Source organism: Aquarana catesbeiana, linkage group LG05, assembly GCF_042186555.1.
Source record: "Aquarana catesbeiana isolate 2022-GZ linkage group LG05, ASM4218655v1, whole genome shotgun sequence".
Classification (NCBI taxonomy): Eukaryota; Metazoa; Chordata; class Amphibia; order Anura; family Ranidae; genus Aquarana; species Aquarana catesbeiana.
This window is the reverse complement of record NC_133328.1, coordinates 531,836,375-531,854,204: the sequence shown is the minus strand read 5'-3', so window position 1 is coordinate 531,854,204 and position 17,830 is coordinate 531,836,375. Positions and strand designations below refer to the sequence as shown.

Below are 17,830 nucleotides of genomic sequence, written 5' to 3'. Positions count from 1 at the left end.
TGCAGTGGCCTATAATAGTCAATCCCGAGTCAAAATACACTGGTCTGAAAATAGTTAACTGAAACCTGGTTAACATGGGCTATTTTTTTATCTTGCTTTTTACCTCGCTGCCTTTTACAAGTTCAAATGTGAAATAAAAGTATATAGTCTAAGGAGGGCCTTATATTATAAGAGTAGGAGTACATATTCAGGAGATTTTCAGAGTCAGCAGAGGTGAACTCCTAGAATTCATTGTTTATGGCAATTTAAAGCGCATTACATTTTAAAATAAGCAAAGAATCACAGAGCCAGCTGTAAAGTAAGATTAGTCAGAGTGTGGAAGGTATTGCAAAGAAAGCGAGAATTGTGGCCTTTCTGCTTAATATTTTAAATGCAGCAGAAAATTGCTTGCCTGGATTATTCTACACATTGATTAGACAAAATAAACACTTGCAATTTTTTTGACATAGCCCATTACACATCAAACATTTGTCCTCCAGGGTAAAGTTATAAAATTTAAAAGTAAAAAAAAGTTTCTCTCTGTATTTCTTCAACATGTATGTTTCATGAAAAGGAGACTATTTTAATCATAGTTGTCATTGAAAAAATATATACAATTCTATTTTATTGGCAGATTTATTTTAATTAAATGGTTATGGAAGGAATGATGGCTAATAGAGCCACAAACATTGGGCAGTACATCATAGCATTGCCCTTCAGATCCGGCATTGTTTCTTTTGGTGGGGGGATCATGTGAAAATCATAGTGCTGCCCCGAGTATCCTAAAACTCTGCTGGCACTGTGAATGATGAAGGCACCCTCCTGCCTATTAAGTGGTCTTGCCCTTCCATTTCAGATTATTGGACATGGATCCATAGCATCACTTCAACAGTCTCAGTATTAACCCCAGATTTGGCCCGGCCCCATACTTTTTACACCTTTTTTTTTTCCCTCCCCAAAACCCACTGTATGAAATGATTGAGAATGCATATGATCAGTACTGCACAACAATAGAAATGTGAAAGAATGGTTTAGGACAGGGGCATCCAACCTTTTGACCTTCCTGGGCAACATTGGAAGAAGAGTTGTCTTGGGCCACACATAAAATACACTAACAATAAGGATAGCTGATAGGCAGATCACAAGTTAATGATCACTGATATAGATAATGTACCTATCTGAGTAATAAAACTTTTTTGTTTTCTATTTTTTATTATAAAAGTAAAAGATGGCAGCATAAAACGAGTGTGATATTTGACACTGTTTTTGATAAAGGAACGTATCAATATCTGGTTTGATGGATGAAGTAGCAATTATCAATAAATTCTTAAGGTGCTCATCAGATATTTTGGTTCTAATTTTGCCCCTTGTGTGTTTCATCGTTGAAAATAGTTGCTCACAAATATAGGTGCTGCCGAAAACTGAGGACATAAGGCATGATTGTGAATAGTGTGATATTTTTCTTTGGGAAGATAAAACTTTTATAAAAGTCCAGTAAAGACACTGTAAAATTTTTCTTTGCTTGTGTTCATGAAGTGTAATCGCATTTTTATAAAAAATCCCCCCCCCCAAAAAATCAACATTTTTAGGTTTAGGATTTTGTGTGGGGCTGCATTTATAGTTGTCTTGGGCCGCAGGTTGGACACCCCTGGTTTAGGACAATAAGCAAAAATGCAACTCCTACATCTATAAAGCAGGACAGGCTGCACAAATAACACCCAAACCTGGGCATGCTGGATTCACTACAGAACTAATGAAGAATATAGATAGATCATGACCTCTTGGTCAGATACAGTCTGTTACCTTTTTTTTTTTTTTTTTCACCGTCTTTCTCTCTCTCATTACTCTGGGTCCCAACTTTCACCTTTCTTATCTTCCCCATTTATATAACTCTGGAAACCCTTCAGCCACACAGTTTTTCCCTGCAGAATTCATCCCTCACCAATCCTGTCAATTCTTCACAAGTACCTTCAGGATATCCCTTCCCCTACTACTTCAACATTAAACAGTATGACATGGTGTTAAGCCTAGTACACATTACTTGTTTTTTTTCATTCAACCCAGCACGCTGAACAAAAAAAACCTGACAGCTCAGGCCGGAGCCGCTGTACTAACAATCCGACTTTAGTACAGCAATCTTCCCTGCTTTTCTATTGTGTTCTGACAGGGGGATGCACTCCTTCCCTCAGCAGAACACTCCGGCCAATGGCTGAGAGCACTGATTGGGAAGCGGTTGGCAGACCTTTTTTGGTCATGCCCATTCAACAGAAGTGTCGGAGCAGCTGCAACACACACGGGCCGAATGTCTGCCAGTTTCTATTGAACTGGCCCATACAACCCGACATTCAGCCCGTGTGTACTAGGCTTTAGAGTTATCAGGAATAGTAACATTCATCCACACCAGTACCCCGGAGCAACCCTAGAACGCACCAGCAGAGCATTTTTTCTGGAATAATAATAGGAGTTTTGTTCCCATGCTGCAAGTGATGCCAGTTTGGAAATGGTGTTCAAAGAGAGCATTTTTAAATTTGTAATGATAATACCATTATGTCTGTTTTATCCAATTATCTCTGTACATACTAATCTCTGGTCAGTTAACATTTAAATGTCATGTGCTCATCTTTTCTATATTTTTTGTTTGACCTAGGAAAAATCTAAGTAAAAACTATAGGCTCCATGCACTAGCTTAAAAAAAACACTCCTAGCAGCAGCTTTGGAGCATTTTGTTTCTGCTTCCAAAAGCAAATAGTGTTATCCTATGTGTCCCTACACACTATTTTAGTCTAGAAGCATTTTTGAAGCTTCAGCTTCTAGGAGCAGAAAAAAAACTTCTTCTTTTTTTTTTGTGAGCGATTTGCCATCAGAAAAAAAGCTGAATGCTCCTAACTGCTGCTAAAAGCTGGCTCAAAAACACTGTTATTAGCGTTTTTCATCCAGTATTTTTCCGGACTTTTTTTTTTTTTTTCTAGCTTGTAGTGTGCATGGAGCCTTATAGAATTTTTTTTTTTTAATTTTTTTTTTTTTTTTTTTTACATATACGGTTTAATGTATTCCTGAATGCAGAAAAGAAAAAAATTAAACTCATGATTCATGTTTTCAGTGGTTTTACTACCACTTATTACCAGGAATGTTAGGAGGCATATTTTAAAGTTTGATGGTTGGGGTTAGAAGCCAAACAATTTACCTTGTTTTTAGGATCAGAAATAAAGTGGTTAGTTTTAACATTTCCTGTGAAATGTTACAATGGATTTTTTAGACAGTGGGAGTTGAATTATTTATTTTATTCTGACAACACATTTCTCCAACTGTTCTCTGTGAATTTTTTACCCCATCAGTCATCCAAAAAACAACTTCTGCCATTTTACAAAAATAGGAAATATTATGCTGTATTCTTTGTACTAAAATGATGCTTCTGTGTCTTTCAGCTTGAACGAGATGCTTATGTCCAGGCACTAGCAAGGTTTACATTATTAACTGTAAGCTCTGGAATTACGGAAATGAAACAGAAGAACATAGATACCATCAAAACTCTCATCACTGTGGCTCACACAGATGGAAACTACTTGGGTAGCTCATGGCATGAGGTACTGTCTTCCAGCTGGTCTGTTTGCTATGTCAAGGACAAAAATAATGAGATTAGTGGTGACATTGTTTGCTTTGTGATAGATATGTATATACATGAATAAGAAGCGTATATTAATAACAATGTATATACACTGAAGATCAAAGTTAGAGAGCAATTTCTGACCACTTGATTTTTTCAGAAATAATGTAATCTTCATTGCTCAATATTTGTTGTGACTATACCATGTTAATAGAACAGTATTTTTCAAAATAACCAAGGCACTTCAACAACAAAAACTTTATTTTGTAGAAAAAGGTTACAACAATCAACAATTAGTAGGAAGTGTACAGGCCCTTGCTTTGAATGACTTCAGCACATTTGCAGCCACAAGACATCACTTGTCTCTCCCACTACTCTGGTGTGATTTTTGTTCCACTCTTCTTCCAGTCTCTTCCAGTGTTTGGTGACTGTAGTGGGTTTCTTGGCCATAACTTAAAACAGAAGTTTTTCAATTGGGTTTAGATCAGGACTCAGAGCTGGCCTTTTTATTATTTCAATGTTTTCAGCTTCAAGGAACTGCTTTACCCATTTTTCTGTGTGACGGGGCATTGTCATGCATGAAAATTTCTGGCTGATTGGGTGATGAACGCAGGGAAGGAACCACGTGTTGTCAAAGAAGGTTCTGATAAACATTTGCATTCACTCTGCCATGTAGCTGTATAAGAGGCCCAACTTCTGCTGCAGAAAAAATCCCCCAAATCACGATGCTTCCCCCCCTCCACCTTTCACTGACTTCTTTAGACACTTTTTGGGTTCAGTCTCTCCCCATTTTGATGACGAAACATAATGTTTCTCATCAGACCCAAATAAATCAAACTTGCTTTCAACACTAGAGTGAACTTTGGACTAGTTCTCCTCTGTCCACACAACATGCTCCTCAGCAAAAGTTAGTCTAGCCCAGTGGCTTTCAACCTTTCTAGTGTTGTGACCCTTTGATAAAATTTCCCTAACGGTGTGAACCCCAACAGTAAAATTATTTAGCGCTCCCCGAGTCCCTTCCACTCGTACAGTATTAAAACCTCTTATGGTACATTTTAGGATGTACCACTCTTTCTCTTTGTTCTCCTATCTTTCCCTTTTGTCTCCCTCTATCCTAATTTCTTTTTTTTTTTTTTCACCCATCCCTCTTTCTAGCCATCTTTCTTGTTCTTTCTCTTATTCTTTCTCTCCCTTTTTCTTTGTTCCTCCCCCTCTTTTCCTCTCCCCTCCATGTAATCTCTATTTTTATTCCTTCTGTTACTCCTTGGCGGAGAGTTGGGATGAGTGGCAATACTGTGGGGAGTTCTGATCAGCCAACTTAGGTGCTCTTGATCAAGGTCATCTGCTGATCTAAGAATTGTAGTGGGGACTTTTAATAGCAACTATAATCACAGGTAGTGTTACTCACTGTGTCTCAGGCTTCACTGTGTCTCTGGCTTTGTGGTGTCTCGTAGCAGTGACACCTATGTTGAAATCAGGAGATGGGGTCTCCTCCAGCCCCTCCCACTTCCCATTCCTCAGCAGTCGGCTGACCTCTAGTCTCTGCCCTCCAGCCATGCCGTGAACTATATGGGCGGCTGCAAAGTGGCTGAGTGGGCAGCCGCAGACACCAGGGACAGCCCTGCTGGGTGGACACAAAAAGCCTGGGAGAGCGGTGCAGGCTTCAGGAACAGTCCAGGATTCGGTGACATGAAATCATCATTCCACCCCCGAGGGGGTCCCAACCCCAGGTTGAGAACTACTGTTCTAGCCTTTTGCTAATGTGAGGTTTGGTCACTGCAGAGTGGGCTTTCAGTCCAAATTCTCTTAAACGACAAGACACTGTATGATGAGACAGAGCCTTACTTCAGCACTGAACTGGCGAGCAATCGCAGCTGCAGTGTTGAACCGATTGCCCATTGTGATTCTCCGCATTATCCTGTCCTCTCTTAAATTTGTCTTTCGTGGGTGACCAGCCTTCTTGGGGGACTTGAATGAGTTTGTGACGTTGTAAAGATGCAATATTCTAGAAATCACAGATTTGAAACAACAAACTTCTCTTGCTATGGCTGAAAGCAGTGGCGGCTTATGCTCAAAATCTTTGGGGGGGGCGCAAACAAAGTGAAAAATACTGAAAAAAAAAACATTAATTGCAGCCTACCTGTGCCATCAATTGCAGCCTACCTGTGCCATCAATTGCAGCCTACCTGTGCCCATCATATGCGCGCAGCCCCTGTGCCCATCATATGCGCGCAGTCCCTGTGCCCATCATATGCGCGCAGCCCCTGTGCCCATCATATGCGCGCAGCCCCTGTGCCCATCATATGCGCGCAGCCCCTGTGCCCATCATATGCGCGCAGCCCCTGTGCCCATCATATGCGCGCAGCCCCTGTGCCCATCATATGCGCGCAGCCCCTGTGCCCATCATATGCGCGCAGCCCCTGTGCCCATCATATGCGCGCAGCCCCTGTGCCCATCATATGCGCGCAGCCCCTGTGCCCATCATATGCGCGCAGCCCCTGTGCCCATCATATGCGCGCAGCCCCTGTGCCCATCATATGCGCGCAGCCCCTGTGCCCATCATATGCGCGCAGCCCCTGTGCCCATCATATGCGCGCAGCCCCTGTGCCCATCATATGCGTGCAGCCCCTGTGCCCATCATATGATCCCTGTGACCCCCCCTCGCCATCTGATCGGCACACAGTTACCCCATCCTGGTGGCCGGTCAAGCAGCGGGTGACGGCAGCGAGTTCCTGTGTCCTCCATGGTTCTCTGTTCTTCTTCCATTCCATTAGGTGTCCAATCAGGGCACCTGGCCCTTCAGCCAATCAGGTGACTGGTATTAGATCCACGCCTCCTGATTGGCTGAGAGGTGGTTCAGTGTTAGAAAAGCAAATATTCATTTGCTTTGCTAACACACCTGAGTGGACTGCGAGCGCAATGCTCTGCGCTCGCAGTACACCTTTTGAAGCCTATTAGAGCCTATGGCTCTAATCGGGTGCTTCTAAAAAACACCCCCGCCCCTGGAATTCAGGCGCCCGGCGTCCGAAAAGGGGCCGGACGTCTGAATAGGCGGTGGCTACAGCGACCATGGATAGATTCATGCAATGCATGAATCTATCCAGTCTACACAGAGGGGGGTGGTGTGACAGAGGGGGCGGCGCCCGTGCACCCTTAATGGACGCATGACTAAAGGGTCATCCCTTTGGCCTTCATCTGGACAACCTGCTCCCGGAGGGTTTCAGTCACTTTAGAACAGCTCACCATCATGCAAAGTTGGTGAAAACTGGAAAGTTAGGCTGCCAGTTTAATACTGTTTGTCAGATAATTAAATAAATTACACCAATAACTAAGAGGTATCTGAAAGTGTTCTCTAATTTTGATCAATGTTCTTTTTCAAATCTCATTTAAGTTTTTTATTCTGTGCTTAAAAATATATGTAACTCATGAAAAATGCTTAACAAAACTGCTCTTTACTCCAATTTAGATAATTGCAAAAAAGGACTAAGCAGTGACCTTTAAATTTAGGTAATTGTAGGTTGTTCTCTAATTTTCATCTCCAGTGTATGTCCCATTGGGAACGCTTAATATTTCTTAAAAAAAATGCGTAAAATACTTATGCGCTACTATAAATGTTGACGATTAAAGTAGTGTAAACCAAAGTGTAAATAGCTGCTGAACTTCTAAAGTGCCACCAACACTAATAGATATGTAAATGATAAAGTGAAGCAGCGCTATAAAATATAACCAATGCTAAAACAATATAAAGTGCTATATCCAAATATAAAAATAAAGTGCAAATGCGATAAACAGATCCCATGTCAATGTCCAAAAGTGCAATCGTATATCTTCGTATATCTTCAAAAATAGTTCAATGACAAAAGAAAAAATGTGCATCAAATATCACGATTGGAAGTCTCTTCAATTGTGCAAAATAGGTGCAAAAGCAGGAGGGAAAAAAAGTGTCCAAGTGCAAATAAATCAGCAGGATAGTATGCGATGATAGCCTGTAGATAACCTTCAGCAATCCACACCCAGTGTGTTCTAGCCTCTCACCTCAGAGATAGACCCCAATGGGTCTAGTCATGCATCAAGATGTTGGATCCTGGAGAACTGTGCTGTCTTCCTCCTTCAATAGAAATATCCCAGCGGGATAAGGAACAAATGCAGCCTCATGGGATGGATGATCCACGTTCCACAACAAACTCTTCCGATATTGTCTCCAGATCCAGGGTGTTACATAAAGGATAAAAGAGCCTCCATAGTGTAGTAGTTTAAAAAATCGTATGTCTTTTATTTAAAAATAGACAAAATAACATCTAAAAAATGACAAAGCCAGCAGCATACATGAAAAAGCGTGTCAAACACAAAGACTTCCGGTCTCGGCCGTGACCGGAAGTGACGCCCCACCCACTGCATCTTTCAGGCTGAGAGAGGACAGAAGCGGCGGGTCAATGAACGCAGATCAGCGCCCTGTAAACAAGGTATATACAACATTATTTTCATAAATCACAGTCACAGGGGGCCATTACAGTAAAAAAGAGGATTATGAAAAATTACATTGGTGGGTTAACAACCACTTTAAGCTGTGAAGGGCAGATGCAGACCGGTACCGAACCCACTCACACTTCTGTAGCAAATGATGCAAGTCTGAAAAGGAGTGCGGCACACAGCTAGTATCATCCACAAGAAACTTTTAGACTGCTCAAACAAAATCTGTCTCTGCCATTGTGTTCTGTCTGAGCAGTCGCCAATAACGTTTCTTGTGGATGATACCAGCGATGTGCGACCCTCCTTAACTGGAATAGAATTGTATTATTTTCATAATAATTATGAGCAAATGTCCAGAGCACTCCCCCGTCCCCCCCCCCCTCCCCACAGGCATCAGATGTCAAGAGCCCCCACCACCATCAGAAGTTGAGTCCCCCACCCTCCCTTACATCAAAGTGCATTCCTCTTGCCTTATGCCGCTGCCAGAAATAAGCAGGGGGAGCTGGGGTACAAAGTGGAGGGTCTGGAGGGGGACCAGAGGAGGGCTGGAGTCCGCTACCAGAGCCTGCTGAATGCTATGACTAGGGGAGGTGGAGATGAAGGGTGCTGCGGCTGCACAGATAGGCGCAGGATCTGTAAGAGGAATTCTGTTCTCTCTTCTGCTGACTGCTAGCAAAGGGGGGCAGAGACAAGCCTTGCTGCGACTGTATGGAGGAGAGCAGGATCTGATGGAGGAGTTCTGTGCTTCATTCTGCTGCTGAGACGAGGTGGGAATTGGAGATGAGGAGGGTGCCATAGCTGTAAGAGAGGTGCGGGGACCACATGAAATAGCCTGGCTGGCTGGATGGATTCGGCCCGCAGGTCTTGTGTTTGACACATGTGGCACATGTTACAAATATTTACATTCGAGAAAAATGTTCCATCCTTCTCCTTCGAACGTTCTCGTAACTGCAGTCAAGCATGAACTTCGATCTGATCCCACTGATGATTAGAAAACTACAAACATTCTTACAACAAAAAAAGTTGAACAGAAATTCTACTTCTGTATACCTAGCTTTAAGACTGGAGACAGAATATTGTTATCAATCATACACACTTTATCTGTGAGGTATGATGAGCAGAGTACACTTATGTCAAGTGCAGTTGTAGCTGCACCATGTACATTCAATCTCCACTCTATGGCCTGTGTCAACTGACTTTGGAGTGCTGTTGGCATCAGTTTGAAATTATTCTGACATCATTCAGAATTCATTGCCAGGTGCATTAGATCTGCAGTTGACTTCCTTCTGACCTGCATTTGATCCTCCATGTGGGTTTTGTGTACTTATAGAAAGGAAGCAAACGTCTAAAAAAAAGTCTGTCGACACATGCCGTATTGCATAGCTAGAATCGCCATTCGAACCTTCGGCATCTAAAACGTCTCAGATCACTGAGTCTCTCTGCTGCACGCACTGGTTCCACCTGCAGCATCACTAGTGAATCCTTCAGAGCTTCAGGAACATTCTCGTGACAAAATGACCAGTGAGTGGAACTACCACGTGCAGCAGGGAGATGGAGGCATCTGACACACTGAAGTTGTTGAATGCTGAAGATCCTAGAAGCAATAATATCTCTGCAAGAACATAAATATTTGGTACTGGTAAGTACTATTAGACATGTATAAATTCAAGAGACATTGCTAGGATTAATGTATCCTTAACAGCTTTCCTTCAAACCATTATATACCGTAGCTTTTTATTTAGGTTGCACTTGGTGCACAGGTTGATTTTACTAACTGAAATTTTGTTCTGTGAGTGTGCATTACAGCTATGCAAATAGCATTTATCATGTGGCTATAGAATATTTTTTTCTTTACAAAACAGATCTTGAAGTGCATCAGTCAGCTGGAACTTGCACAGTTAATAGGCACTGGAGTGAAGCCACGCTACATCTCTGGGACAGTGAGGAATAGAGAAGGGTCATTCACTGGAACCAAAGACCAGGCATCTGATGAATTTGTTAGTCTTGGTTAGTAAGATGATTGATAATTGTTTTCTATTTATACAGCTTTGATGTTTTGTTCTTCCTTTCCTGACTATGGGGAACCTCATAAGCTTTAATATGATGTTTAATTTCAGAAGTAATGTTCAATACTTTTAAATGTGCAGCTTTCATTTAAAGAGGAACTTCATCCCCAAGTAAGTCCAGAGGCCTTCTTGGGACCTGACCACCTGAGGTTAGGTTCTCCTTCTGTGGGCTGATTAACAGCCTTTTGAGGAATTTATCTGCAGATCGCTTCCTTGTCTCTCTGTTTTTGGTGAATGATGTTAGCTGTTTTGCTAAGGTTCCTACCCCTCGCTCTATCGCTGTGGATATTTCTCTTGACCGTGGCTGATAAGATGATTCTTAGCCATAATCTGAATCAAGGTTAGGCAGATCATGCAGAGTTCATCTTTAAGGCCCCAGAAACACCTATAGGTTTTTCTGTCTCGTACATCACGGGACACAGAGCCTCAGTAATTACTGACGGGTTATATAGGGTATCACTAGGTGATTGGCACTGGCACACCCTAGACAGGAAGTTCAACCCCCTATATAATCCCTCTCCTTACTGGAAGTACCTCAGTTTTTCCGCCAGTGTCTTAGGTGTTGGTCACAAGTAAAGATGTGCTGTGCTGAGCTCCGCTGGAATATCCTCACTGAGGCAAGCCATGCAACCGAATCCATTCAATGTGTCTTTTCCAGGCCGAATTGGATGGTACCTGGGCCTCGTATCCGAAGAAACAAGGTTTTACCTGTAACGCTTCTCTTTTTAGAGAGCTGGACCCCGGGATCCAGTATTTGTTTTTTTTCAGCCATATTCCTGGCGGGGTGCTTTACAGGCCTAGAACTGCGGATCCCCCTATTCAAGGGGGCCCCAGTCTCTGAAGGTTTTTCTCTAAACGGAGCCCACTGTGAGAGGTGAAGTTTGGGTCTGTTATACAGAACCCTGCAGCTGGAGAAGGTAAGGGAGACTCCTCAAGAATTTTTTAATTCTAGTAGGTTTCTCCTTTAAGTAAATGTATGCTATGCCTATAGTCGCCACCGGGGGCTGTCAAGAGCACATACCTTTCATGCCTGATCTGTCTGTCTCAGTGTCCACACTGTACATTCCTCCAGCCATGCTCCAGGTAGGATGTGGGTAGGGAGAGTTCTTTCCTTCAAGGATTCTCCCCCCATGGTTTAGGGGGCCGGGGTGAGCCTTAGCAGGGAGCGATGGTGTACCGCACCACCCGCCACCACCGCCATTTCGGCAGCTTCCCATCCACCGGCCCTTCTCTCTCCTCCACCCCAGCCTCCCCTCATGCTTGTTCCGAAGATCGGAGCCTCGGATCGCGCGGGAAAGCGCACGTCTTTGAAAAAACTGGGGGGGGGGGGGGGGGCGGAAGGGGTGGTAGAAGGAGGGGGGGCGGAGCGTTAACGCGACGTCAGGCGTGGTTAGACGCCCACATCGCTGGCTACACAAGCTATAAAGTGCACTTTTTTTCAGGTGCACACGGCTTATGGAGGGACACAGAGCTGACGGGCGCATGTGAGTGTGGGACACAGGCATTCCCAGGCAGCATTTACTTAGGCACCAGACTGGGTATTGGTAGCAGCGGCAGTTGCTGAGCTACATTGCTCAGGAGTCAGTGCATTTTTGTGGTACCTCTACCTTTGTTGCTTGGTACTATGGGCAGAAGAGGTACAAATACCCCGAAAAATAAGGGCTCAAAGGGATCCCCCTCAGGATCTGAGGACCCCCCCCCCCCCCTCTGCAGCACCTTCCCCTCCTGAAGGACCTGGGGAAGCTGGCCAGGGTGAGCCGTCGGGGTCAGGGGCTGCAACTGCTTCTGGCACTTCAGCCCCTGTATACATTACGCAGGAGGTTTTTTCCTCAACCATAAATGGTTTAGAGGAAAGATTAGTGGCCTTAATCGCATCTTCACTCAGTGGAAGAAAACGCACTAGATCCCCCTCTGTCACCCAGGACCCTCAAACAGAGGAACTCTGGGGGAATAAGGAGAGGAATCCCCCTCAGAAGACCGGGATGAGACTGATGATTCCTCTTCTGAAGAATCAAGTGGAGAAGGGGCCCTCTTCAGCTTCTCAGGATGAGAAGGTGTTGGTGCAAATTCTTGCTGAATTGGTCCGCTCCACATTAAAGTTACCCGTATCTGAGTCAGTTAAAGAACCCTCCTCTTGTTTGGGTTCACTGAAGCCTCCTCAAACTACACATGCCTTTCCTGTTCATGGTTTACTGGAAAAGCTTATTTATTCTGAGTGGGATCACCCAGATAAAAATTTTTTCCCTCCTAAAAAATTTTCAACACTTTATCCTATGGAGGAAAAATTTACTAAGATGTGGGGTATACCAGCGATTGACGCTGCCATATCCTCTGTAAATAAAAGTCTGACTTGTCCTGTTGACAACGCTCAGATGCTTAGGGATCCAACTGATAAAAAATTGGAATTCCTGTTAAACGTTTTTTCCTTGGTAGGTTCAGTGGCTCAACCTGCAGTGGCAGCAATTGGAGTTTGTCAATACTTGAGAGACCATGTTAAACAGGTGCTTAAGGTTTTACATAAACAGCAGGCTCGGGGGTTGGCCAACCTACCAGCGGCTTTGTGTTTTGCTGTTGATGCAATCAGAGATTCTATCCTCCAGACCTCTTGCCTTACGCTTGGGTTGGTACATATGTGTAGAATCTTATGGTTGAAAAATTGGTCAGCCGAATCACCATGTAAGAAGCTCCTGGCAGGGTTTCCCTTTCGTGGTGCAAAACTGTTCGGGGAGGATTTGGACAATTATATCTAAAGGATCTCTAGTGGGAAAAGCACCCTTTTGCCAGTAAAGAAAAGGAGTAAACGTCCTTCCTTTAAACGGGCTCTTTCTCCAGTGCCAGGGGCATCAGCCTCCAGGCAGTCACGACGGCCTCCTCCGTCAGTCTTAAAAGTTAAATCTCAGAGTCAACCTCAGGGACAGAAGTCCTGGTGGAGGAAGTGTTCAAGACAGAACGCTAAAACCTCCTTATGAAGCGGCGCCCCCGCTCGCTGGAGTGGGGGGAAGACTGCTAAAATTCTCAAAGGTCTGGCAGGAGGATTTTCAGGACAGAGGGGTAGTCTCTACAATAACTCTAGGTTACAAACTAGAGTTCAGAGAATTCCCCTCTCCTCGTTTCCTCAGATCAAATGTCCCCAAAGACCCAGAGAAAAAGAAGTCTCTCTTTCTAGCATTGGAGCGACTTTTGTCGCAAAAAGTTATCGTGGTAGTTCCCATGCAAGAGCAGGGATTGAGGTTTTATTCAAACCTTTTCATGGTACCAAAGCCAAATGGAGATGTCAGACCCATTCTAGTTCTCAAAGATCTAAACCGATTCCTAAAAGTACGGGCCTTTCGCATGGATTCAATCCGATCGGTTGTCTCCATCCTACAAGGAGGAGAGCTTCTGGCGTCAATAAACATCAAGAATGCATACCTGCATGTACCTATTTTCCCTGCTCATCAAAAATATCTGCATTTCAAAGTAGAAATACGCCACTTTCAGTTTGTAGCCCTGCCTTTCGGGCTAGCCACTGCACCTCGGGTGTTTACAAAGGTCTTGGCTCCTCCTCTAGCCAGATTAAGATCCCAGGGTATAACGCTAATAGCGTAGCTAGACGACCTGTTCTTGATAGATCGGTCGGTAGCCCGCTTGGACCAAAAGGTGGGGAGGTCCTTCCCCTCTTCTAATATACTTATATTGCTTTGCTACAAAACTGAGGTACTCCCAGTAATTGGAGGCATTATATAGGGGGTTGAACTTCCTGTCTAGGGTGTGCCAGTGCCCAATCACCTAGTGATACCCTATATAACCCATCAGTAATTACTGAGGCTCTGTGTCCCGTGATGTACCTCAAAAGTAAAGGATTTTACAGGTAAGATGTTATAAAAATCCTATTTTTTAGTGGATGAGTCTTGCTCATTCTTCTGCTCTTCTGGTGTAGACGGTGATCCCTGCCACCTATGTAGAGGGTACTGCTTGTGCACTGTACCTGCCTTTCTTAGTTATTTTTTTGGCTATCCTATGGAATATTAAACTGAAGTTCTCCCTGGATATTTAGTGTGAGATGGGTTGTTTGGCCAGGTAATCTCATTATTTTACTGGTACCTTCCATCCTTGGATTCCAAGGGTTGGGAGTGTAAAGCCTAGTACACACAATCAGAAAATAGGATGAAAAATAACAATTTTGAAGCGATCGTATAATCTAAAAGCTGCAATGATCCACCTGTTTTGGCATGTATTTTTTTACAGCACCTTGTTTGGTGCTGGTCTGTGTTCACTCAGGCTCCTTTCTTTCTCATTGGTGGTGATCTCTTTTGCCCTTTTTGAGCAATAGGTTGGTCCTCATCTGCTTTTGTTTCCAACAGTGGTCCTTCTGGTAGTCCTGTGTTACAGACGGTTGCCTACCTCTTAGTTGGACTGCTTTTGGTTGTCCAGAATGTTTCTGCATTCCTGTGTCCCTGCATTGAGGGACACAGGTCCCACCCTCTGTGTTTTATGTTGGCCCTATATATTGCTTTATCGCAAAACTGAGGCATTCTAGGTAGAGAGGGTTATACGGGGGCTAGCTTACAATCTTTGTTTGCCAGTGTCTCAACCTCCTGTATAAAAAGACAGCAGTGTAACGCAACAATTTCTAAATTCCTGTGGCCTTCAATGAACTCAAACAAAAACATTTTTTGGCAATTACAAAAATGCCATTAATTATTCACAGTGCTGTAGAGACCTAACACCACTCCGTTTGGGTTTATCATTTTCTTATCATGATGAGAAGTGGGGCTTTAAGAGAAAGCTGGGACAAATGTTTTTATAATGACTTGTAAAATTATTGCTTCCTGGTTTTAAATAGGCCATAAAAATTCCACTCACTGAGGGGTTGATTTATTAAGGAGTAGAGACTGCTCACCTGGAAAAATGAATGTTCATTTAGCTTTGTGAACAATGTGAAGCTGTGGTCTCTTCAATCATCAAATCACGTAAGTGCGCAAATCCGTCTTTTTAATTTCCCTCAGATGATTAGGTGTTCAAAGTGAAGATAGCTCCTTGTTTAGTAAGCTAAGCGAACGTTCACTTTTCAAATGGAGAATCTCTATTCTTTTAGCAAATCAACCCTGAAGTGTTACAGCTCAGATTTGGTTTTGGACCCCCATAGCTGCAAGGGCAAGACTAATAAAACTAAGTTGTGGTAGAAGTGCTACCTATTTGTCATGTTGTCTGTGTACTTTGTGGGAATTCCAGGCTTTGCAATAATTATCTCTGCCTATTTCCATTTATCTGTATTAATAGTTGGAGGGAACATGGACTGGAAGCAAATAGCAAGTATACAGGAATCCATAGGAGAGACCAGCTCCCAGAGTGTTGTGGTAGCTGTTGACAGGTATGTATGATATGGTTTGATTTTTCTTTAGTTATTCTGTAGTTTGATTTGTTGGATCTAACAGTAAATATATAGAAATATTGCACAAAAAAAGGAGAATATTGCTGCATAATCCTGAATGGAAACAAAAAGGGTGCTGGACAATACAGATATATCTATAGACAGTCAGAACTATGTGTGCAGACTTAACCTGTTATAGTGATGGTGACTTCTTGAAATGAAGGGTATTTACATCACATCACTTCCATCAAAAGTTTAAAAAGCGGTTATTTCTCATTTAAAGTAAACTTGTCCGCTGCCATTGCTGAAGTTCCTCTTTAGTACCGGTTCACACTTGTGCGCTGCAAATTTGCAGCGAATTCTGTGCGGATTCTGCACCACATCCACATCGCACCCCTTCTAATGTGAACTACTGTGGATGTGTATGTTAAGTTAAGGACACCCCAAAATCAGTTCACAAAACACAGTGCGATTTGCGGAATCAGAACCCATGGGTGTGAACACCCTTGCAATCCGTTTCTAGAGCGGCCAAAAGAAGGGTCCTACGCGATTTTGGTGCGGATTCAGTGTGATTTGAGCCATACAGAATAATGGCTCAAATCTCACTGCTGAAGAATCACACATGATTTGAACTGGAATGCGGTGTTGTTCCTGTTCAAAATTGCATGCGGTTCCCGCACCGCATAGTGCAAACCGGCACTTAAGCGCTAAGTTCTTCGTAAATATGTGTTTCAGCTGTGCATTTATCTTTTTGACCTTGGAGAAAGTAAGAATTGTAATACAGTAAGGGAAAAGAGTATTTGATCCCCTGCTGATTTTGGACGTTTGCCCACTGACAACAAATGATCAGTCTATCATTTTAATGGTAGGTTTTTTTTTTTTTAACAGTGACAGACAGAATAACAACCAAAAAATCCAGAAAAAGGCATTTCAAAAAACATTTGCATTTTAATGAGTGAAATAAGTATTTAACCCCTTAGCAAAACTTGACTTGGCACTTGGTGGCAAAACCTTTGTTGGCAATCACAGAGGTCAGACGTTTCCTGTATTTGGCCACCAGCCTGAGCTTGTTTGGCTGGGCTTTTCCTAAGGGTCACAGGAGTGCAACCTGTTTGCACTCCTGTGACCCGTTTTCAGCAGAGAGCGGTCTGAAATCCGCTCTCTGCTGACGTCACTGGAATCGGTCCAGGCACCGTGTCATCGCGACAATGAAGTCTGGATCTGCCAAGTGCCTGGACTGATGCCTGTCTCAGCCTCTCAGAGAGCCGTTGAGAGACTGAGACGGCCGATCCCTGCCCCTCCACAGCTCAGTGCTCCAGTGAGCGTAGAGGAGCAGAGAGGAGAGCTGCTGATTGACAATCAGCAGCTTACTTCTCAGGGATCTGTGAGAACCGAGCCATCGGTGGTGCTCGGTTCTCAGTGTAGAGACCCCGGGGGACAGATGCAGCATCGGTCCCATGCTGCATCCAGCTAGGTAAGTATAAAAGGGGAAAAAAAAACAAAAAACATACTTCTCTTTTTATGTGCTTCTTCTTGAGCCGCTCCTTTGTTGCCTTGGCCGTGTGTTTTGGGTCATTGTCATGCTGGAATATCCATCCACGACCTATTTTCAATGCCCTGGCTAAGGAAAGGAGGTTCTCACCCAAGATTTGACGTTTATCATCCCTTTGATGCGATGAAGTTGTCCTGTCCCCCCTTAGCAGAAATACACCCCCAAAGCATGATGTTTCCACCTCCATGTTTGATGGTGGGGGTGGTGTTCTTGGGGTCATAGGCGGCATTCCTCCTCTCCAAACATGGCGAGTTGAGTTCATGCCAAAGAGCTCTATTTTGTTCTCATCTGACCACAGAACTTTCACCCAGTTCTCCTCTGAATAATTCAGATGTTCATGGGCAATCGTCAAACGGGCCTGCACAAGTGCTTCCTTGAGCGGGGGGGTGGTCTTGCGCGGCGCTGCAGGATTTCAGTCCTTCGCGGCGTAGTGTGTTACCAGTTGTTTTCTTGGTGACTTTGGTCCCAGCTGCCTTGAGATCATTGACAAGATTCTCCCATGTAGATCTGGACTGACTCCTTACTGTTCTTATGATCGTTGAAACTCCACGAGGTGAGATCTTGCATGGAGCCCCAGACCGAGGGAGACTGACAGTTATATTCTGTTTCTTCCATATGCAAATAGTCGCACCAACTGTTGTCACCCACTCACCAAGCTGCTTTGCGATGGTCTTGTAGCCCATTCCAGCCTTGTGTAGGTCTACAATGTTGTCCTTGACATCCTTGGACAGCTCTTTGGTCTTGGCCATGGTGGAGAGATTGGAATCTGATTGCTTCTGTGGTCAGGTGTCTTTTTTTTTTACAGG

The 17,830-nt window shown here is 43.7% G+C and overlaps 1 protein-coding gene across 1 annotated transcript in view; it reads left to right on the top strand.

Annotated features, from left to right (window-relative positions):
- Positions 1–17,830, top strand: part of ARFGEF1 (ARF guanine nucleotide exchange factor 1) — a 304,195-nt gene that overhangs the window by 223,028 nt on the left and 63,337 nt on the right. The window contains exons 21-23 of the mRNA XM_073631773.1: positions 3,405–3,563; positions 9,916–10,060; positions 15,382–15,472. Coding sequence (XP_073487874.1) covers positions 3,405–3,563; positions 9,916–10,060; positions 15,382–15,472 — 395 coding nt within the window. The remainder of the gene's footprint in view (positions 1–3,404; positions 3,564–9,915; positions 10,061–15,381; positions 15,473–17,830) is intronic.